General features: G+C 36.3%; 1 protein-coding gene across 2 annotated transcripts in view; it reads left to right on the top strand.

Moving 5' to 3' along the window:
* The window catches only part of LOC149543980 (transcription initiation factor IIA large subunit-like), a 34,498-nt gene extending 10,429 nt beyond the window's left edge, over positions 1 to 24,069 (top strand). The window contains exons 2-10 of one of the 2 annotated variants that reach the window (XM_089798626.1): positions 8,089 to 8,250; positions 8,463 to 8,615; positions 8,847 to 8,898; positions 9,064 to 9,122; positions 17,373 to 17,501; positions 22,630 to 22,816; positions 22,927 to 23,087; positions 23,172 to 23,255; positions 23,336 to 24,069. In XM_089798626.1, coding sequence (XP_089654752.1) covers positions 8,089 to 8,250; positions 8,463 to 8,615; positions 8,847 to 8,898; positions 9,064 to 9,122; positions 17,373 to 17,501; positions 22,630 to 22,816; positions 22,927 to 23,087; positions 23,172 to 23,255; positions 23,336 to 23,359 — 1,011 coding nt within the window. In that variant the 3' untranslated portion in view covers positions 23,360 to 24,069. Of the gene's footprint in view, positions 1 to 8,088; positions 8,251 to 8,462; positions 8,616 to 8,843; positions 8,899 to 9,063; positions 9,123 to 17,372; positions 17,502 to 22,629; positions 22,817 to 22,926; positions 23,088 to 23,171; positions 23,256 to 23,335 lie in introns of both variants that reach the window. The other variant, XM_089798625.1, reaches the window with a different exon arrangement.
* Positions 24,070 to 24,534: the final 465 nt, after the last annotated feature.

Below are 24,534 nucleotides of genomic sequence, written 5' to 3'. Positions count from 1 at the left end.
CTCGTAGGCTAATGAGGATGGTTAGAGGGTCACCTGAGGATTTATTCATCTCCAACATTCAGGGATTTGTGGATTTGGCCTTTGTTCAATATCATTTGGACTCCATTATGCCATACTTACTATGTATAGTAAGTCAGGTTTAATAGAGATGAACCCTTTTATAAAGTGTATTTGGTTACATGGGGAATTATGAGCAGAGTCCTATTTCAAACAGCATGGCAATCATACAAGTGTTTCAAGAGATATTAAAGTTCAAGTGATTTATTTAAATATTTTAATGTTATTATAAAGTTATAAAGTAACTTATAATAATAAAGTCACTTTAATATTATAAAGTGCAAATATAAAGTTACTTCATGATTTAAGTCACTTTATGACAAAAGTAACTTAAGTGACTAAAAGAGGAAATTGGCATTTTATCACACATCGTGTAGTTGTTTGTGTTTTCCCTTATATCGAGGTTATAAAAGCGTGGAGCTACATTGGGATTGACAACATGAAAATGTGATATTGATCAAATAAAAATGGTTGCTTAAATGTGACTGGTTATCTTAAGGACGAAAACTCTTAAGAAGATTGTGGAGATTGGACGTAACCCCAGTTTCGCTTTGAATATTACAAGAATCAGGCACACATGTATAGATTTGATAGACTGTTTCAGTCAAGCTTGTTCCAGTAGGAAAAAGGTTATTGGTGAAACCTCTTGCTAGCCATAGGGACAATCCTCGATTCAGTATTGAATGTGGGGATTGTTGTGACAGTCGTAGAAATAGAGAATGTTAGTGTCTCCTTCAATGCACAAAGTTATTAGTAGATGATTACAGTATAACTGAAGTAATAGTAGGATAGTCAGTTGAGAGGCAACTAAGAATAGAAGTTATTTAGGTCAAAGTTAGTTTACCTTCAGGTGACAGTAAAATGAGTGCGACATTGATATCCAATATGTCATTATTGGTCTGAAGCCTTCAACACGAGCAAGCAATCAATAGCTGCAAGATAGTGGAAGTCGGGGGTTCTTGAGGACGTTCATTCTCAGGAATTGCATCTCATCCACACTTTTGAGACCACACAACCAGGAAGATTTGGTTTGGTTCAAACTTCAAAGGTAAAATCTGCTTGTGATTCATTTTGAGTGTCATTGTACAACAAGGATTGGGGTTAGGATTGGAAAGGCAATGGCTATGATTGTATTTTAATGAGTTGACCAACTTCTGGAAGTTAGGATTGAAAGACAATGGCTATGATTGTATTTTAACGAGTTGACCAACTTTTGGAAGTGTATGCTTGCATATTAGCTGTGATACATGATACTAAGAATGTTGTACAAGTTGGAGTTGTTACAATAGTACCATTCTAGCCGTAAATTGGATATAAGGAAGTTGTTGTAAGGCAACCATTAATAACAGTTGCAATGTTGGACTTGCAGTTTGTTTGAGAGTCATTTACAACCATCATATTGCTGCCATCATGTTGTACTAGAGCCATGATGTGTAGTGCAAGTTCCAATTAGTCCTTGAAGTAGCTAAATTAGGGTTCAGAGATTCTACACATGTTAGAGAAGTTCTAAAGCTGTTCTAGCGTTGCAACATCAATCATTGTCTTTGGTATGTAAGAAATAAGCACCAACATTCATTTGAAAGGCATTACTATGACTGATTGATCGAAAAAGTTACTACTGTTGTTTGCTAGTAAATAAAATATAGTAAACTTATGTGAATTTGGATTGAATGTTGTATCTATTTTGTGAAAATATTGTTACATGACACTTCCCTTGATTCTTGAACTAAACTACATATAATTTCTATTGTATTGGGTGATTCACAGTAGCATTGGACAGTTGGCATTGTCACATTTCAAAGAGATTAGTTGTGGATTGTGGGGGAGCAGATTGATGCTTCCACATATAATTTCTATTGTACTGGGTCATTCATGGAGTATTTTCTCTAGAGCTCGAATTTGCAAGAGGTTTCATACAGTATATCTGAGGGTGCTCTCATTTGGGGCTCTCATGCTATTCGACGATTAGTGAGGAAGATTGTAGAGAGGGTTGCCCAGGATCTTGTGCTTCCCAATAGGGATTTTGTGGTTTAGCTTGCTGAGAGGGTTGCCCAGGATCCTGCTTCACTGATAGTTTAGAGTCAGAGATTGGAGCCATCTTTTGATTTCTAGTTTGATGACGATGAGCCCTTGATAGAGATTGAGAGCTTTTATCGGCATTACGTTGTGAGGAGTGCTCATCACTTTTCTTTTGACCCACAAGTGGAGGACTTGGTTTTTAGCGTTTTGGATAGTGACACTCGCAAAGGGCATACTCCGCTAATGGAGGGAGATTCTGAGATACAAGGTGTTGTGAAACAATTGGATATGCTAGTGAATGAGGTGAATCAAAATCACAAACAAATGACCCAACTAATTTCAAAGCCGAGATTTGAACAAAAAACGATATCACCTTTTCTAAGAGTGAAATGTGATTATACAGTTGCGACTTCAGATTTGCGGGACATTTTTTATGAGACACTGCATGAGTTGGGTACAATTGAGGTGGAATGTGATGAGGATTTATGTCAGGTTAAGTCAGATGATGCTGTTGTTGGCATGAGTTCCTCAGATCATGTATTTGATGGCGATGCAGCGATAGTGGGAGTAGGAGCATGCGAGGATACTGTCATATCAGCAGCCTCTTCTGTGTCGGTTGAGTCATCCAATGAGGAGTTCAGCAATATGCAAGCAGTTGTATCTGTGTTGGTTGAGCCATCAGATGAGGAGTTTAACAATATGCAAGCAGTTGTATATGTGTGCTATGATGTTAGTACACTTGTTATTGTTGATGAGGTGAGTGATGTAGTAAAGAGTCATGTTATACTATTGATCAACAAAGTGTTGATGTTCGCTTCATGAATAGTCCTATTTTGACATGGATGCAACATTGTCGTATGACAATCCATTGCTTGAGGTTGATGTTAATCACTCAATTGAGTGGAGTTGGGCTTAGTTTACAACATATGTAAAGATTCAGTTTTGTGTTGTGGCAGTTGGTAATGTTCCCGTGTCCGCAAATTTTGATGTGGCTACACCGATGGCTGATACAATTGGCATGAGTGCATATGGTTCTCTTGTAGCTGTGTCTCTTCAAGAGATTGTTGATCAAGATTCCAGTCCAGTTTATATTATATGGGTGAGGACCAGGATGAAGATATTTCTTATGCGGGATTCTTCTGGTGATATTCTAACTCCTACATCATAGCACAAGTTTTGAGTGCTATAATGCAGGTTATGTTGTTGGTCTTGATGATGATAGTGGTATGCAGTTGGTTCAATGTTAACAAGGGTGTCACATAGTACTTCATTTGGGATCCAAGTGGAGGTTGGAGTTCACTGTGATTGTTGGATTGCTTCAGGGCAAGCAATCTCGGGAAGGGAGGATTGTAATCTCCCCATTTGTTGCTAGCATCAGAATTTCAGGGATTAGCCTAATATTGGATCCTTGTAGGCTAATGAGGATGGTTAGAGGGTCTTCTGAGGATTTATTCTTCTCCAACATTCAGGGATTTTATGACTAATTAATCTGAAAAGTTACTATTGTTGTTTACCAGTAAATAAAAACGTCTATGAATTTGGATTGAATGTCGTATCTATTTTGTGAAAATATTGTTACATGACACTTCCCTTGATTCTTGAACTAAACTACTTAGTAAACACCAACATCATCACTCTCTCTTGCTTCAGCTTACAAAATCAGTTTGTAACTAAGTTTCCAGATTTCTCACAAACTGTTTGACAAAATTCAGAACTACTGAAAGATAATTTTTTTAAGAGCAATAAAGGGGGTAGGTCAGTACACATAGTTACACTGGCTTGGGGGACCGGGGGACAAGTTTTCGGGTTCGGGGGACAAAGAGGCCTCAATTTGGGGAGGACGACAGGGGATGGGGGATATATAGTATATACTATACATATGAAACTTTAAAACACTAATTATGAAAAGATGGATACCAATATAAGACAAATATGAAGATTAAGTTCATCAAGACCGCTATTGCTAGTTTAGTTTTACTATTCCATTGCATTGAACATTGAACAATGTTTCATGAAGAATAGATATCTATTATCAATTTAGCAAAAGTATAGTATCATTATCTCATCAATCATTCAATGGCATCATAAACTTAATTACATCAATTTGCATCAACCATGATATGATCATCATCACAATGTTCAATGTTTCAAACTTTAGATATCCAAGTCTCAAGTACAAACTACAAAATCAAAAGACAAAATGTCAAGTACCAAAGGCCCAAGGGCTACCAAAATGTAGTAGAGGCCTCTAATCATCCATGTCAACTTGAGGCTCAGGCTCAACAAACTCATCCTTTGAACTCTCGACCTCTTCAAGGGTAAGAGTTGCGAGAGGAATACCAACCAACCCTGCATCAGAAGTATTTACATCCTCATCAACCTGTGAGGGCTCCTTTGGCTCTACATCCCATTGTGCTGCAGGGTTCTCCTTGTACATATGTGTCTTGTGATTTCTGATACACAAGACGCAATATACAATCACTAGCTTCTCTACTTTCTCATAGGTAAGTTTGTTCCTCTTAAGAGAGTGGATGAAGCTATAAGTAGACCAACCCCTCTCAGAAGTTTAAGAACTAGGTGCCTAAGATAACAATCAAATGACTAGTATGAGAATCAGAGAATTGAAATTGAAATTCATGACAAAGTAAAAGTGAAATTGAAATTGAAAAATAAAGGTTCTAAAGTTTAAGAACAAGAAACTTGAGACGAGAGAGATGACTAGTGTGCTAGTCGTTGATTTGAGTCCATGACAATTCCGCCAAAAAATAAGAACCTCTTGTGCCATTGTTTTTATGTCGGCCTTTGCTCTAGTTGGATAGCTCCTAAGACTAGCACATTTGGTCCACTCGGTACGAACCTTCCCTACTATCTCAATGTCATACATTTCTATCAATGCACTTGAAGAATCCTTCCTTCACCTGAAATTAAAATTTTAAACTCAGTAAATTAAAAAATTAAATTTTCATATGTGCAAGTGGACTAACTTCTAACTCTCAAGTACAAGTAGACTAAATTGATAAGAGATTATCTCATCATCATTTAGTGGTGTAAATCTACCAGGCCTAGGCATGTACTATTTCAGATTCAATGGATAACCAGCCATGTGTAAGGGAGTGTATAGGTCAAATGTGTTTAGTGTAAATTACTAAATTGGGGTCTCTCTCTCTCGCACAATTGCCCTTATCTGGCCATGCATAGCGTCAATGCACTTGTACATCTCTCCAATACTAGCTGCATCTCCATCCCCATATTTGATGACCTAGAAAATTGGAGTGATGAAAGACCCAATGTATTTTGCATCACTCCAATATACATGGCTCTTCACTATCTCCTTCACCCTCATCCCGTGCTTGGTTCTAGACACATCCCACCTATTCCACTCATTTATCATAACCATGAGTTGCAATGGATCTTGCAAGTCAATCATTCTCTCCAAAAGAATGAAGTAGGATGCATATTGGGTCTCAACTGGCTTTTGGAACTCCTTCCTTGCGAAGCTCTTGTAAATGGAATGTGATGTGTGGTGATAGTAGATAAACATCTGCACATATCTAGCATTCCTCACTATTACCTTGATTCAGGGAATCTCCCCCATGTCCTTTAGTGTATTGTTAATGGCATGCACACAACATGGAGTCCACCAAATATGTTTGTAAGCTGACTCAAAAAGTCTCCTTGCAGCTCTACACATAGGTGTTGCATTTGTCACTACTTGGACCACATTTTGTGGCCCAACCTCCTCAATAGCATCCCAAAGTATATTAAACTGAAAATCACAACCTTTCGATGCACTAAACAATCAATAGCCCTTAGAAAAAATGGGCCCTTTGTGCATGTAATGATGATATTGATGAGTGGACGGCTCCTAATGTCCGTCCAACCATCCATGATGATGCTGCAACCATATTACTCCCAAACAGGTCTCAAGTTTTTCTTTAAAGCAATCTTAGCATACTCTTTAGCGAAGACCATAGTCTGCAATTTGTGCTCACCTGGTGGCACACATGACGGTCCTCCTCCCCTTGCCACCAACTGCATCATCTCCTTATAATAAGGAGATCGTGTCAAATGAAGAGGTATGCCATTGGAAAAAAGAAATGTACCAATAGCTTCTTCTATCTCCACTTTTAGGCGGGCATTAAATAAATCAGCAGTGGGGTTAGTTTCAAATGATACCTTTCTTTTCCCCTTGCTAGTTTGTGCTTCATGCATAGCACTAGATGTAGAAAAGGACTCGAGGCTGCCCCTCCAAATGATGTAGGTCCATGCTGTGGTCTACCCCTAGGATTAGGAGTAGAAAAACGTGGCTGCCCATACTCATTAGCCTGTTGAAGACTCTGAACCTGTTGCCTACTAGTCAAGTTGGTGGGTACCTCAACTCCCAAGTCATTTGTAACACCCTAAAGCTTGGTGAACTCAATTTTGTAATGCAAATTTCTCATTTCTGTCAAGAACATGCATGGACCCACACCTTTTCCTGTCTAAAAGAGAAAATGTGCTTTCACTCTAGTGATGCTCCCAAACCTTTATGTTTTACAAATGTTACATTTCCACTTCCTTGTATCACCACCTGTAGCTGTTCGTGCAGTTATCTTTGTTGCAAATTGTTTGAGAGGAGATATAGGATCGTAGCTACCCCTAGCCCACTTTGCCATAAGAGTGGAGGGGTAATCTATAGTTGGCGGACTTGGTGGCCAATTATCTGTTGATTTTAAATTTATTTCTTCATTCTCTTCATCATGCTCAGCCTTAGGGTTATAATTTCCAAGGCTGCTATGAGGATGGGCCTCTAAATCCATCTCATCATCACTTTGATTTGACCCACTTGAATAATGACCTTGGGAGCTCATTTTCACATTGCTTTTCACAAAATGAAAAAATATATAAAATAAATTCATGCTTTCAACCTATGCCCTTCTTCAAAATCACAATTTTTGAAGTAAAATTTAAGCCACAAAAAATTGGAAATGAAACAAGAAACATTTTACTAAATTCTAGAAATGAAATTCAACTAAGAACTAAAAGCTACAAACTAGAAACAAAAACCAATGATCTTGACTTGAAAAATCAGAAAATAAAATTAAAAGACCATGAAAAACCCTACCATTTGCTTCACAAATTTCTTGAACAAGCTGAAAAATCTTGCTTCTCTTCTTCTTGCTCTTTACTCCACATTGGCTTCCACACACACTCTTTACTCAAATAATCACCCTTCTATGAGCTCTCCACTCTTCTTCTTGCTGCTGTTGCAAAAATTATAAAACCATGAAAATAATAGAAATGAGAAAGCGTAGAGATATAATGGGATTTTAACCTCTGAATGGGCCCCACATACCCTAGTGATAGCAAACAATAAAAAACAATATAACAAAACCTTTTAAAATAATTTTTTATTTGCACTTCTTTTGTCCCAAAACGGAGGACGGCCGGGGACACTCTACCATCCCCAAGACCCAAATGGGGACGTGGGTACGTCTCTGTCCTGGGGGTGAATTGTTGGTACCGCTAGGATGAGGGAATGTCATCCCCCGTGTGTGTCCCCGTCTCGGGTGTGACAGCTAAAAACGACGGGGATGCATCCCTTTGTTACTATGGTATAAACATTGTACGTTATGTACTGGACTTGAATCCTCCATCTATTTGGAGTTGAGGGCTTCAAATATGTAAGATGGATAATTGTTAATTTTAGAAGAGAAAATGCATAGTTCTCAAGCTCGTGTGTTTTGATGACAAATATTTTAAATTTAACCTGTTTTATTGCTGTACATTGATTGGAGGGTATGTAGAATATGAAAGCTGATTAGACATTTTAGTATTTTACTGAATTGATGATATGACATTCAAAATGATAATGTGAATTTTTTGAATTAAATCTGTTATGGGATGTTCTTGAATTATGCAAGTATCAGAATGTGTTTTGAGTCTCTGAAGAAAGCATGAGTAAACAAATTGACATATGGGCATATGTCTTATGATACATGCTGATATTTGACTCTAAATGTAATCTGCTAGCTCTGGGAATTAAAATTGATGCAAACTGGAGCAGTACTTGAAAGGCCAGTTAACCCTCCTCCCAGAGGAGCAAATGTACCTACGCCAGTGCATGATCTCAATGTGCCATATGAAGCAACAGAAGAATACGAAACCCCTACAGCGGAGCTGCTTTTTCCACCGGTATGGTCACATTCTATTGTCAAGTTTACTATCTTCATTTCCTTGCTGATCTATTATTATGCATACTATAGCTTGCTACAATTTTTTCAATGTTACGTAAAAATGCCTGTATGGTATGAGAAGTTGCTAAAGCAGACTCTATGCAGACCAGCTGATGATATGCTCAAATGATTTTTATTTTACATTTGTAATTTCTTACAACTGTTTCACAGACACCAGCGGAGACCCCTATGCAGACACCATTGCCAGGGATTCCAGAACAAGTTATGTATCACTACATGCCTCAAGGTCCAAGTGATTATGCAACTATGTCTGATGCAGGAGTGGCAGGGGAGATGAAGTTGGGAAGACCCGCACCTTATATGGTAAGAGGTTGTGTGTAATCTATAAGTTTATGCACATATCTTTGTTTAAATCTAGGGCACGGTCTTTGTGATTGCTTTTGCATGGGCATTCGTTTTGCTTAGTGATACATTTATTTGGAAGTGATATGTTTAGCTAGAAATTTAAGAATTCTGTTTCATAGGGATCTGTAATCTTGGAACTTTGTTCTGATTTCATTTTATTGAATACATTTGCTTATATGACTGCAGCAGCAGCCTTCTACTTGGATAAATCAAAGACCACTTGGTGTAGATGTCAATATTGGTGAGTATTAGTTATTTCAATACCAAATATGGGTTTATTAGAAATCTCTTTCTATTGGAGCATATGTGTTTAGTAATTATATATCAAATTAAGTTGATGCTTCTGATTTTCAATCTGTCAATATGCTTTAAATGCCAAAAAAATTGTCTGTTTGTGTTATGCCAGCCTATGAGGAAGGTAGGGATGAAGATGATGCAGGGATCAGTCAGCAGCCAATGACGAAGGTACACTGTTGGCTTTGACCTTGTTTGATCACTATCATGCTTTCTGTGGTGTCACTTCAGCATCTGATTTGAAACCTATATCCATGACAGTACCTAAACAAAATACCATGTGTTATAATCTTATAGAGCATGATAAGATAATTTGAGCATAGGTTGATCTTGGTTTTACTTTACATTTTGTTTTCCTTCCAATGGGTGTGCAGCTACTACATATTTCAATCAGGTAAATTTCTAAGAGTTCTTTACTAGGCTGCAGTTTAGTTGAATGCCAATAATTACAGCCAGTAGATTTCTTTATAAAGAAATTAGTTTTGTGGTTAAATGGAGTTGGACCAATGAAATTACCTACAGTTAATGGATCGTGTATACTTCTCTTATATTCATCTTAGTAATAGGATGTGAGAGAATATTGTCTAAAGTTCCAATTACTTGTATATGATATAGTGGATTTTTTCTAAAGTTCCTTTCTCATATCATGAATCTAAAATGTCTTTGCATTTGGTGTTCAAAGTTATTAATTTATTTGCCCATACATAAACTGCATTGTGCAGTTCATGATGGACAATGTGAATCCACACTATTGTACTTATGCTGGTTTTTATGTGCTTTATATTCGCATCAAGAAATTTCTATAATTGCTTGATTTATGTCCGATTGGATAAATTGGATACTTGCCTTCAAATAGATTGTTTTATCAATTCAACATACAATGTATTGAAATGTAATGTACATACTGCAGAAATCAATATTAACATGTACCTAGTATGAGATTGAAATGCAACCATAGATGGTAATAATATATTATTATACTGTGCGTGATGCAGAAAAACTTGTATTAGAATCAACAAATGCTGTAACAACTTCCCATACTATGAATAATGATATGTACATTACAACAAACTGACAGTTGCATCCATTGACGGAACACCAAGAATTCTCTATAGAAACCCTATGTGAGAAAACTTGAACATGTAAAGTATATGCTTTATCACTTCAATCTTCTTTGCTACTCCAATTCATTTGGAGATGGAGCATGGAAGGTAGACACTCTCGACCATCTAGAAATGTTATTTTATGTTTTGGATGCTGTGTGTTCTTTGGTCTTCAACTTCTGCCCATTTCAGTTTTGTCTACTAGTTTATTGACCCTACTGCTGTTTCTTTCTTTACCTTTCCGAGTTTGAAAAGCAACATATTAAGAGTGTCCCTTTTGGTCTAGGTTGAATTTTTGGTGGTTGCAGGTTCATTTCTGTCTATTGCTAAACAAATTATGCTGTTTAAAATGCAAAAGCAGTTTGACTGGCCAAAAAACATATCCTGTGTTTTAGTGACCAACATTTTTTATGGAATAGAGGAAATTCAACAATGCTGAAAAGACATGCCTAGAAGTTACATAAAACCCTTCAAAAAGAATTTCTAATGGGACGCCTATAAGTTTTTTCTAAAAAACTAGAAAAATTCAAATTGCAAATTATATAACTTGTGTACATTTTTTTTTTGATGGGTGAGAGGCCATAGCCGGTAATATTTTTTACTAATCAAATAGAATAAAAGTACAACAATGTTTGGTGTGGGTACTGGTAGGAAAGAATAGAGTGAAGAAAACCTCCACACCTGCCCGGGACTCGAAACTCCTGCTAAATAATTAGTTTACGAATCTCGCTTATAGACATGTGAGTAGTACCAGATGAGGGCAGACCCTCATTTACAAATTGAATTTAACTTCTACAGATCTTAACCCATTCAGTAGCCATGCTTTTGTTTTATATTACTTCTTAACTTCTGTACATTTCTTAGTTCTAAAGTATTATTTTAATAAAATATTTGCTGCACAAAACAATCTATGATTATAAAAATCAGTTCTTATGTACCCAGAAAAAAGATCAAATAATTAGAGAAATCAGATACACCTCTTCCCCTCCCTGGGCACTTATATTCCTATGTCCATGTCGGATACAAATACATATATGACACAGATACATGTCAGATTACATACCCACACACGCCAAAACATCTTTCCTTTTCTATTAAAAATAGTTCAAATAGATAATCACATCAAGTTTGCAGATCTATATCAGAGCATTGACAATAGTATAATAAAATACAGAAGTATCCTGTTATCGGCTTTCCATACATTGCATTGCACATAACAAGCCAAAACAGCTTTGAATTTGGCCAGTTTAATCATATTACACAACTTTATACATCACTCAGTAGCTATTCAAAAACTGTAAAGAGACATTGTGTTCAAGTTTGGTTATCAAGAATCCCAAGACCCAATAATCTTGTTACTGCACGCTACACGATCACATTCTGATAGAGGGCCACACCACCCTTACTCACTCACAATCAAGAAAGCAACAATACGAAGATAGAGATGAAAAAAATGCTTCACAAGAAATTTTATTATACTTGAAGATCCTTACAACACCCATAAGATGATATCAAGCTTCTCCTTGAGTTTCTCCTTCCACAACTTCTACTTCTCAAGCTTCTACTCCTCGAGCTTCTCCTTGAGCTTGATTACAAATGATAATAAGCCTTGCTTAAATAGGCACTTCTACCCCAAGACATTACAAACACAACCAATGTGGGATAAAAGGTAAATACAACTATCTTTAAATCAATATTAAATTCCCACCCAAATACAACTAAGCACCCAACAAATACTAAATACATGATTTATCCAAAACCTTCTAGAATTTCCACCTATACACCTCGATTAATGGTATGACGACTATTTTCCTATTTATGCCACCCATGCACCTCGAAAATAGAAATTCCTCTTTTCCCTTTTTTCCTATTTTCTATTTTTAATTATTTCTCCTCTAATTTTCGTTACTTTCTCTCTCCTCCAGGTTTTTTTTTTTTTTTTCCCCAATAATTTTTCCATGCAAGATGCTCCTGCATCAAACTCCCCCGGTAGATAGAAAAGTGTGTCCCACACTTTGACACCAAAAAAAGAAAGATCTACCACCATCTTCATCTTTACCAAAGGTTTCCACCTCAATAGGGACAACAAAACCACCATGCAAATCCTCCACACATGCATCACTCTATCAAACACCAGAATCTCAACCATCCAATCAGCATGCTCACTCTCAGGAGCAAACTGAACATAATGCTTCATTACCGAACTCCCATTCACATCAACAACTAGTGAGTACATACCAGCAATAACAAACTCCATATCAGCGGCCACATGCAGATTTTCATCAACACATGTCAAACTCTCAACACCAGCAACCTCATTGCTCACAACAAGATGCTCTGCAATACATAACTCACCTCCAACAACTGGATCATCCACGACCAAGTGTTCTGCAACATACAAGTCACCACCAACATCAACTAGATCATCCACGACCGAGTGCTCCACAATCTCCATGTCAGTCTCAACCATTTGATCATGAAAACCAACCTCTGTGCCAACATCAACAACATTAGGAATATCTTCAGCAACAACCTCTAGTTGCTCTGCAGGTTCTGCATCAGACTCCACAATCTGATCAACAAAACCATCCTCTTCCACCTTGACCTTCTTAGCTTGATTAGCCAATCTAGCATCCAACCGAGAAATCATTTTAGAAAAATTCCTCTCCACTATATCATGGATTTTTGCAATCATCTTAGGGTCCAATCCTCTTGGAGCCATCTCCCAAGATCTTCGTAAACCCTCTACAACAAATCCTTTCCACGCTCCTTGTGACAACCAAATTGTTTGCAAGTCAGATCGCAACCTGCCACCTCGCACGAACAATCAGGAACCACATCACAAGTCTAGGACAATGGATTTGCAATCCACCAGCTCTCCACAATCATGCCTCAACAAGTTCAGTCTTCCATCTTTGCATCCATCAATCAATTTGCATGTCCTCCCAAGGTCCTGGTGCAAACTGCCTCAGCTTTGACGATTCATTTACACGCTGAGGAACTCCCACTCTAATAAACTTCACCCAACCAAGGTCCTGGTACAAACTGCCTCACACTTCGGTGATCTGCTTGTACACTCAGGATCTCTTGCTCTGATACCACTGATAGAGGGCCACACCACCCTTACTCACTCACAATCAAGAAAGCAACAATACGAAGATAGAGATGAAAAAAATGCTTCACAAGAAATTTTATTATACTTGAAGATCCTTACAACACCCATAAGATGATATCAAGCTTCTCCTTGAGTTTCTCCTTTCACAACTTCTACTTCTCAAGCTTCTACTCCTCGAGCTTCTCCTTCTCAAGCTTCTACTCCTCGAGCTTCTCCTTGAGCTTGATTACAAATGATAATAAGCCTTGCTTAAATAGGCACTTCTACCCCAAGACATTACAAACACAACCAATGTGGGATAAAAGGTAAATACAACTATCTTTAAATCAATATTAAATTCCCACCCAAATACAACTAAGCACCCAACAAATACTAAATACATGATTTATCCAAAACCTTCTAGAATTTCCACCTATACACCTCGATTAATGGTATGACGACTATTTTCCTATTTATGCCACCCATGCACCTCGAAAATAGAAATTCCTCTTTTCCCTTTTTTCCTATTTTCTATTTTTAATTATTTCTCCTCTAATTTTCGTTACTTTCTCTCTCCTCCAGATTTTTTTTTTTTTTTTTTCAATTTTTTTTTTTTTTTTCCCCAATAATTTTTCCATGCAAGATGCTCCTGCATCACATTCAAAGGCCCCAAATGGGTGATCTGCGGCAGGAGAAATATTGGCAGCAGCCTCCCAATTTGGAGCATCATTTTTATTTGTTTCTTCAATCTTGGCAGAAATCAAAGGATTTCAACAGACAGCACAGATCAGAGCTTCTAAAGCTTAAGATCAAAGGCATCCCAAAAAAACTTTGATTTTCCAACTGTGTTGAATAATTTCTGATTTGGTTTAACGTTTTAAATTTTGATGTGAAACTTTCCTAAATTTAATTTAGAAAAATGTCAATCAATTAAAACCCACAGCAAATGAAATGTTTGCCTATTTCAGCAACCCAATTTTTGGACTATCTTCCAGTGCAACTCCACTATTTTTTGCATATTGTAAATTATTAATTTAACTTATGTATGTATTCATGATGTTTATATTGCTTTTGAAGCAATGTAAATCTACATTAATAACATAGACAATTTTCGATGTGTTTTTTATGAAGGTTGTATCCAGCCACATCCATATTGGAGGTTTTGTTAATGGCTTTTCATATCTGTATCTGTATCCATGCAGCTTCGGTTATATAATGCAACATTTACAAATATCAGAAAGTCATTGCATCTAATAAATGAAATATTCATATATTATTTGCAGCCCAAAACAATCTGCGTCAGAGGAATTTAGTCCATGAGCACCATATTAAAATGCCATATAGGTTATAATGCACAACATTAAAAAAATTCAAACAAATACATTGCATGAAGTAAATACAATATTCATATATCATGTTTTAAAGATGTCGTCCATGCCTTAAGAAGATGCTTCTATCAGCAATTCACTGACTTGGGTGATCAAAGGACAAAATGGGTGAAATTTCAATCTTTCAGAGATGCGAGTCCTTTTGGGGAATTGTTGGTTTGAGAAAACACTTAAGCAGACAAAATTACAATTTCTATGTATAGAAGTTTCTAGTGCACACAGGCATGGCTCACGAGTCTACATGGATGCTTGTCATCAATTTCCGTGCAATAACATATTTGCTTCTAGGAGGAGGTCCAGGATTTTTAAACATGTCTCAGTCAATGAAGTAAAAAAAAATTTCATATATCATGTTTTAAAGACGAAGTCCATGCCTTAGTAGGTTGCTTATATCATCAATTCATTGACATGGGTGATTAAAGGACAAAAAAGGTGAAATTTTAATCCTTCAGAGATGCGAGTCTTTTTGAGGATTTGTTGGATTGAGAAAACAATAAAAACACAACTTAAAAATTTCAATGTATAGAAGTTTTTAGCGCACAGAGACATGGTTCATGAGTCTACGTGGATGCTTCTCATGAACATCCCTGCAATAACATATTTGCTTTCTTAGAAGGTAGTCCAGGTATTTTAAACACGTCTCAGTCAATGACTTCTAGACTTTAGAGTGCCGAAAAAATATCTTGAGTAGATGCAAGTAGTGTCTACTTTCACTCAATCAAAATTAAAATAGCATATGAAGTTTAGAGTAGACATAGGTTGATTTTTCCGGGTTTTAACATTTGTATGTTTTTCAAAGTTTAATTCAGCCAAGACATTTATTTCATTCTAATATTCTGAAAGCTTTAACTTTTAGCTTCAACTGCAGCATTTTGTATAATCTTTATAATAAGCTTTTTGAAACAGACGTGTCATCTAATACATTTGGGTTGGTGTTTTATGTTTTCCTTGTTTATGTAGAACGTTTGTCTATATCTGTTAGGAGATACCAATGCATTTTACCCATGTATCATAGTCGATACTGAGTAGGATAGTAATGTTAATTTAGCAGAATATCATTTTGAGATGTACCTTTGCATCCTTTAAAGGTGCCTTGTTTCTTATTTCATGTAGCTTATTCTTGCTCATCTTTCACTATTGAGTTTATTCTTGCAGTTTTTGAATCTATGCTTTGTGTCATGGATACTGCAGAAGAGCACCCATATAAGTGCATTAGGAAAATTCCGAAGTGAGTTTACAAGATGGAAATGCCTTGCATTCATTCAGTTCTTAGTACACTTTAGCTGAATGTTTTCAGAAAGTAGCTGGCGTTAGTTTATAATGTATTTATTTATCAATGTCATTCAAGAAGATTAAGGTCCAAGAAAATTCAGCATCATATAAATAGTGGCCACATTACATAAGCAGACTTACGGTGCTATAAACATTTGATATGAACTTTAAAAGCAAATACATTCCCTGCTTGTTAATATCTTGCTCATTAAGAACCAAAAGGAAGATTCAGTGATGTCAAGGGTCATGAAAATTTCTTAAGGCTTAAATAAGGAATTGTTCTGTCCCAATTGTGCACTTGTTTTCATAGTTGTATTTCTAGTCTTCTAGACATTGCCTCCTAATGGTAAAATACAGTTCCTGGACAGATCTTGAGAGCAACTTGGTCAAACTGAATGCAGTTTAATTGTTTCAATGATGAATCTATTCTACTTTTTATCATAAGCAATGCATAATAATCATAAATCCAAGTGTCAAGTATTCTTATGCTTAAATTATACTCGATACAATTAAGAGCGTGTCAAATTACTATTAGAGAAAAAATATTACTTTTTGTTATCATAATACAGCAAACTTGATAAATCTGATTTTAGAAGATGTTTTCATGATTTATAGAAATTTCATGACTTTCTTTTTACGCCTGCAATAGATAGTAGGAATTTTGGGTATTTATTTATTTTAGTTAATACTTCTTTCTACTACTTTTTCCTTGTCATTTACAATATTGGTTTTTTAGTTATCTTTTACATCCCTCATAGTTATATGTGCCTTTGTTTTCTTTGATGTGGATTCTATACACCAAACATCAGGCCTTGGAATTTAGCCTATTTACATATCATGTGTTAAGATATACGACGTACAAAAAGCTTATGTCCCTTTTTTATCTTTGGAAATAGGGTGTCCTAACCAACCAACAGCAATTCCATCTCCATTGTCCATTGCACCTGCCCTGAATAACCCCCCTTTAGCTGGGTTATTCCCAATGTAATCATGAAAAGCAAGTTTTTCAGGATTTTTGACCAAGCTTCCGATAGACTTAGATTTTCAGGCAGACCGGCATGAACCCGTTGATCTATTTCTTGTTGGAAGTATCCCTGATCCCACTGGTAACGAGTAGGACCAAATAATTCGATTGGAGTGGTTGCAGAAATTAAAAGAACAGCCTAGCTAGTAATATTTTTATTTAGAAATGTTTTTAATGTCCTTTGGATTTTATTGATTTCTTGTCCAGGCCAGTACAGTTTCCAATTTTGATAAATGCAAACCACCTGTGCATTCAAATTAGTAGATTTTATTATTTCTAGTTATAAAGAACCTAAACAATCATTTGTTCTCTTTGTGGGAAAGATCACGGCAGTAATATTCAGTGTTTTAGTACTTCAGTTTTGCAAATTTGAGGAACTTTTTTTCTGCTATCTATGGTATTGCTGCATTTATCTGAAGATATGTGTGGACATAGTGGAATATAACAGCTAAGAATTGTGAAATGCGATCATATCCTGTTGTGGATAAAAATGACAAATTGTGTTCATGCAGCTCTAAAAATTACCCTTGATGTACTCAGGACTTCTTCACATTGTCTGCTGGAAAGAGAAAACGGGAGGACTTCAATTCGAACTATATTTCTGGGGGCTATATTCCACAGCAGGATGGTGCAGGAGATTTTATTTTGGAGATTGTTCAGGAAAATGAGGTTTTTATCTCCCTTCTTTAATTAGTGTATGTTTATTTAATGAATGGAAAGAATAAAATGTTTAACATTTACATGAAGCAGTGAAGTATCTTGGGTTCTGTGGATTAATTTGGACTTAAGTGGTATTAGCTTTAACAGTATTCTGTATTTTCATCCTTTTTCAGCAAATATTGTTCTCAATGACGTGTGAATGGAAGGAAAGAGACTAGAGATTACAAGCACATTTCTGGCCTGTACCACTTTTATTTCGCATTAACTCTATTAAATTAAATAAATGTTTTACCTATGGTTATAATGTCCTTATAAAATAGTGTGGCATATAACTTCTCTTGGCGATTATTATATTGGATTTCCTAGCCCCAACTATCTATTTGCTATGTCTGGACAAACATTGGAAGAAACTTATCCAAGTATACCTAGTGCTGTGCATGTTCAAGTTACATTTGGTTCTTATTAAGAAATTATATTCAAGTTAATTGGATCAATTTAATAAGGCGAGTTATACCTTTTCAACTTTTACCAACGCTAGAACATGGTGTGCTTCACCAAGTGGGTACTTTTAGAGGCAATTGCAAAAGACGAGTACGTGCCTTGCCACGGTATATACCCAACGGATGGTATGCCCCTATTTAGTTTGTTACTATGTAGTTGAATTTTGTGTGGGGGTCTACAACATGCAATGATTTGCACTTGTATAAAGTAGATAAACTACCACATCAAGAGTCTTTAAGGATGTGATTTGTGATAGACTTGCATCCTTGTATGCACTTCTCTATGTGCCAATGAGTAAAACTTATTAGTAATTACAACACAAATTGAAAGGGATGTTTAGATATGATTGATTTGAGTATGTTGGACTGCTTGGAGGATGAGAATATGGTGGGTGGGTGCCTATATCTAGTTGGATAAACAAAGTTCAAAAATCCACTTGCAATACCTTAATTTGTTGGATTGATTGTAGGTTGAGATTATGGTGGGTGGGTGCCTATATCCAATTAGGCAAACAAAGTTCAAAAATCTCAAAGAATGCATTGGGTATTATAATAATTTAACTTTGTAACCCATGAACAATCCCTTCCACTTCTCTACTATTCCTAAAAGATTACTTATAAAAGCCGTGCGAAGGCTTTATAGCCAGTTGGTTGGCCAAGTAATTGAAAATAGCATTGAGAAGCGCAAACATAACACATGGAGAGCTTCAAATTATATTAGATCATTTGACATTTGACATGTTTGTTTGACATTGCTAAGTTTCATTACACATTTGGTATGAGAACCTAAATCTTTACAATGTATAGAATGTTTTGAAACCATCTATAAGATAAAGATCTTAGTAGTTTGGAAGTTTCTTCTTGTTCTTGCTATGTAACCTAGTTTTTCCTATTGTTAAATAATGTAAAGTTGGGAAAATGTATCTTTGCAGGTCAATTATGGGACCTTGGGAGGAGAAACATTGTTATGTAAGGTTATGAAGATATTCGCGAATCAAGTGTGGTTGATGTTGCACCAAAGTTTGACCCCACAACGTTCGATACAACTACTAGACTTTTTGGAATCCATAGTAGGCAATTATGCCACAAATCTTGCATCAATTTTGAAATCTAGATAGTACTTGTGAACGAGATGCCCATGTTGTAGACAAAGGTTTGTAAGAATATGGTTGTTTCCTATCCGTCGATAAGCTAGTGGTGGGGTCCTTGGTATTATCATTAAGTGGGGTCCAATTTCACGAGTGAGGAACGGTTTAAATGGACACAATCTTCTACTACCTTTCTCAAGCTAAGGAGTAAAGAAGCCTTTTGAATTTTTGTTTACGAAGATTGACTCCCTCGGGCTAGAGATGCATTAGAAAATCCAACTCAATCACTTTGTGCTAGTGTTCTATGGGGATGTGTTGTCGCCCAAAACCCCAAGATATTGGTATGGGGACATCTAAGGGACTTGCAAACTTAGAGGAAACACCCTTCATGCAGTCCAACCATCTTAGGGGAATGCCTAGGCATCTACCACAACCAAATGGCTGAAAACTAGTTGTTTGGATCATCACGCATAGGGCTGAACCCTAATGGTCTATTGACCTTGCGCTAAGCCTTCAAACTTTAAACATTTTACTTCTTGTACTTCCAACTCACAAAAACAAATCAACAAGAAGCTGATAGTTTTAGCATGAGAGTGAGAGGGAAGTGCAAGAGGATTGAGGAGGAGTAAGAAGAGGAGTGACATCAAGTTGGAAGCATTTTTTTCAATTTAGAGTTAGGGTTCTATAGCTTATAGACCCCCTAACCATGCACAAAATATGAAGCCCTTTTGAAGTATAGGCATAAATTTTCAAGGGTCCATTTGATCCTATGTCTCATCTAAAGACAGTTCACTAGAAATTGCAAGTCAAGCTTGTGGCATTCGGGTGCACACTTTTGTTTTTAAGGAAAACATGCGGAATAATCCAAAGACGTAAAAGCAAAATGTAGTTATGGAGTGGCCTAGGTGGTGAAGGCACTGCAATACATTATCTTGTTTTTTTACCCCTTTTCCTAAGATCGAGGAATCATTAGAGGCAAGGATCTACTTTTGCAGAGGCAATTGCACATATGGTAGTTTCTTTTACATAAGGTAGAGGTTGGGGAAGCACATGATGAGAAGTGATGCTCCTAATCCACTAACAATATTATTCAATGTACAATTGAAGGATGATGCAAATGATGGATGTTATTGGAAAATTCTTCTTCGCCCATGGCATTTCATTCCATGTTGCTTGTTATCCTTTTATAAGGTTCTAGTACCAAAATTATTCAATGTATGATTGAAAGATGAAGTAGATAATGCCATTGCTAAATTCTTCTTTAGCAATGGCATTTTATTCCATTTGGCTTAGTCTCCTCATTATAAGGAGGCGATGATGAAGGTAGCATGGGCACGACCTTCTTATGTGCCACTGGGGGGATCACATTGTTATGGAAAATGAAGATGAAGGTAGCATGGGCACGACCTCCTTATGTGCCACTGGGGGGATCACATTGTTATGGAGAAAATGAAGGAATGAGTGAATGTAGTGTAACTATGGATGGTTGAACAAACATTAGACGTTGTTCACTCATCAATGCCATTGTTACATGTTTAGAGGGCCTTGTATTTTCAAGGCAGCTTGATTGTTTAGCATATTATGATGATATTGATTTTCATCTTGGTTTCTCAAGGATGTTATAATGGAGTTTGGGCCAAAAATGCGGTACAAGTAGTGATTGGTGTGACCTATGGGCATATTTTGTGGACGCCTTGTTGCGTGCATGGAATGCATTATGCACTCAAGGATATGGGAAAAGATTGGTTGGTTCAAAGCGATGTTAATATATGCATTCTTCATTGCCACCTCTAATAGGGATTTTTTAAACATGTTGAGACTAAATATGCCTCCTATTTCATCCTTTTGGATAGGATGCCATGAGTTGCACAAGGTATTGCAACTAATGGTTAAGGCAATAAAATGGATTCGAAGGCTTGAGTCCAAGACAAAGTAGAGAAAGATGAAGTGGAGAGTGATGCTTCTCGAGGTGATGCAAAATGTGATGTCTTCATCAGTACTCTAGTCTTTTAGGTGATTAGAATATGGTGATGCCGATTCTAATATCCGTGGTGAGGTGTACGAGTGCGTTGATTCTATGCTAGAATAAATAAAAGATGTCATTTAGAAGTAACCTACTGCCATTAGCATTCTAAAATGAGAAATTGAACCAATTATTAATCAAAGATGAGAGATGCTTAACACTCCTTTGCATTGAATCTCAAGTGGGATGTGCTAAGGCATTGTAGAGTCACACTCATATAGACTATGCAATGAATCTCAAGTGGGATGTGCAAAGGCATGGTAGAGTCACACTCATATAGACTATGCAATGAATCTCATTTGAGATGTGCAAAAGGCATGATAGAGTTTCGATGAACCTCAAGTGAGATGTGCAAAGGCATGGTAGAGTTGCAATGAATCTCAAGTGGGATGTGCAATGAATCGCAAGTGGGATGTGCAAAGGCATAGAAGAGTCGCACTCATATAGACTACGCAAAGAATCTCAAGTGAGATGTGCAAAGGCATGGTAGAGTCACACTCATTTATAGACTATGCAATGAATCTCAAGTGGGATGTGCAAAGACATAATAGAATTACACTCATATAGATTGTTGATGTCAATGCAGGGTTCATGAGGACCATCTGCAATACGATACTGGAGAGGCTGGCATCATTTGTACCTAGTGGAGAAAAGTTACTACTCTTAGGGGTTATACGGAGGAGACCAACATGGATAGGGCAACTATGGCAGAAGGGAACTGAATTTTGTGGTGAACTACCTATCTAGCCATTTCTTTGGTATTTCAGGTGTTGAGAGGAAGTCGTCTACTTAGCTTCAACAGTACCTTAAGAGGAATAGGCTGAGATCTAGGCGAGTAGAGGAGCTCACGGTGTAGAGCTAGAGAAGCCAGCATAAATTGATGAGGATCCTACACAGTTATGGCTGATTGGAAGGAAATGTAAAATTTAACTATAGAAACAGAGATTTTTTTTAATGTCACGTAAAATATATAGTGCATAGAGATTAGAAATAAATGTGATGCAAAAAACAAGATCTTTACCTTTATACAAGTTGGTTTATGTTAAAGATATAAGATTGGTCTTAAAAATAGTATGCAAGTACTGCTATCATCAAACACAACCTACTATGTTAGTGTTCAAAATTTCAACACAAAATTAGAAAAATTTAGAATACTTTAGCCTTAACCTTATTTTCTTTTCTTTGATGAAAGCGATTTCCCAAAAGTAAAGATACACAAAATAAATTGAGAACTGTTTTTTCAGAAAAATCAGGCAGGAGGGATGTTGGGATTACTAGAGTTGAGCACAAAATTCAATGTTACTGTTGTTAAAATGAATTCCTTGTAATGATTTTTTGCAAGAACTGGTGCAAGATGCTTTGCTTCCACTTGTTTGCACCTCTCCTTTCCTCTTACTACAAAATGCCCCTAGACCTTTTGTTTATAAATCACTGGCACTAATTTTTGCTGTCATTGTGGTTTATACAGATAAATTTACAGGTTTTGCATAGCCATTCATGACTGTTCTGACTCGTTTTGGTTTCAGTTACAACTTGATGCAGGTCTGTCAAATGAAAGGCTTAATAAGGGCATTGCAAATGCCCAGACAAGAAATAAGGCAGATATTGTCAGACACAAATCAAAGCGCAATTCTCAAACAATTTCTCAGGTTGATGGTACTGATGAAAATGCTGATGATGCAAATGAGGACTACAATGCAGCAACAGATCAGGGTGAGGCTAAAGTGCAATAGACTTATGATTCAAGGATGCCATTATCTTATATAGAATTTATTTTCTTTGAACCTCTAATATATGAGAGGCTTTTCTGCGATGTTGAGCAGATCCGCTTGGCATAAATGATGCTCTCAAGGAAGTTAAAGCTGAAGCAAATGATGATGATGAACCGCCACTAAATGAGGACGATGATGATGAAATTGATGAACTTGATCAGGGAGGAGAGGAACCAAGCACTAGTCATTTAGTACTTGCTCAGTTTGAGAAGGTAGAAAAGGTACCCGATTTAGTTTTCATTAGTGGGTTTGGTGTTATATCAGAAAATTACTTTTATTTGTGTTCTATTTAGCAGGTTACAAGAACCAAAAGCAGATGGAAGTGTACATTGAAGGATGGAATAATGCATTTGAACGGCAAGGATATTCTTTTTGCCAAGGTATTTGGTTGGATCAATTTTGCTAATGAATATGCTTTGAGATTTATAAATGCTGCTTATTGTCAGTTTTGTATGGACAGGCAAATGGTGAGTTCGAGTTTTAAGTTGTCTCATTTGAAGGCTCCAATGGCTCGTTTGGCAACCACTTACTGTGCACATAAGATTTTCTACCGGTTGCTTAATACATTTGTGCTCTTTGTCCAGACGGATTCATAATTCATTGAGAAATAAATTTGAAAACTCAAAATTTGGAATCCTGCTACATTGGTAACTTGTAATCTATCATAGGTGGGTTGAATTGAGGACCAATGTTAAAATTCTATATAGAGGTTAGTTCAAGGACAAATGCCTCGTGACAATTAAAAACATTTATTTGGATAATCTTATTGCTTTTAGTGGGAAGTCATCTGAAGCATGCGACTGAGGAGGCTTTACTGGATGCATTGTATAATTAGGTTGGCGGCATAACGCATTACAAATTTTGTCTCTCTGTGAGATGGTGAGATGTCATCATGTTCAAAGAAAGATTTGGTTCTCCTTTATAGTGATGTGTAAGCTTATAAGGATACCTTGATCTTCACGCCCAAAAAAACTTCATTACTGACTCATTATATCAGCTTTTTCTAAAAAGAAATTAAGCAGGAGGAAGTTCATTCTGGCGCCCATTAGTTGGCCAACAGGCGACTGATATTTGCATAAAGAATTAAAGCATTGTAATGTAGTGTCGAAGTTGTGTTGGTTGCATCCTTGGATCAAAAGTAGGATAATAATGTTCTCAAATATTATTTCCTTCAAATAGTTATTTCTTTCTTTATTCTGGTTTTGGGGCAAGTGATAATTGTGCTCTTGTACATGGCAATGTTATGAATAGCCAATATAAAAAGCTATCTCTATTCAAGATACCTGTGATATGGTGGTTAAGTACAGTAAATAATATTTCTGAAGTTATTATAAAAGTTGCAAGGTACAAATTTATTTATATTTATTTTAATGTTACAAATCATATAATATTATCTTAATAGTGGTTTGTGTATTTTTATTAGAAGTTCAAATTATATGTATTATAAATTGCCACAACGAATTTTTATTCGTTAGTATGATATAGAAATTTTATATAATTTGTGAATTTATAAAGTTAATATTGATTATTAGTTATTAGATCAAATATTATTATAATAAAACCAATTGTACTGGTATAAACATTTAGTTTATTATTCGCAAACATTTTTTTACGTTATATGATATTAAATATCTAATGTAAACTTACTCTTGTCAGCAC

The sequence above is a fragment of the Cupressus sempervirens genome, chromosome 8, assembly GCF_028749045.1.
Source record: "Cupressus sempervirens isolate cs-2001-9-10 chromosome 8, ASM2874904v1, whole genome shotgun sequence".
Classification (NCBI taxonomy): domain Eukaryota; kingdom Viridiplantae; phylum Streptophyta; class Pinopsida; order Cupressales; family Cupressaceae; genus Cupressus; species Cupressus sempervirens.
Note: the sequence above shows the minus strand (reverse complement) of the source record. Positions and strands in the feature narration are given on the sequence as shown.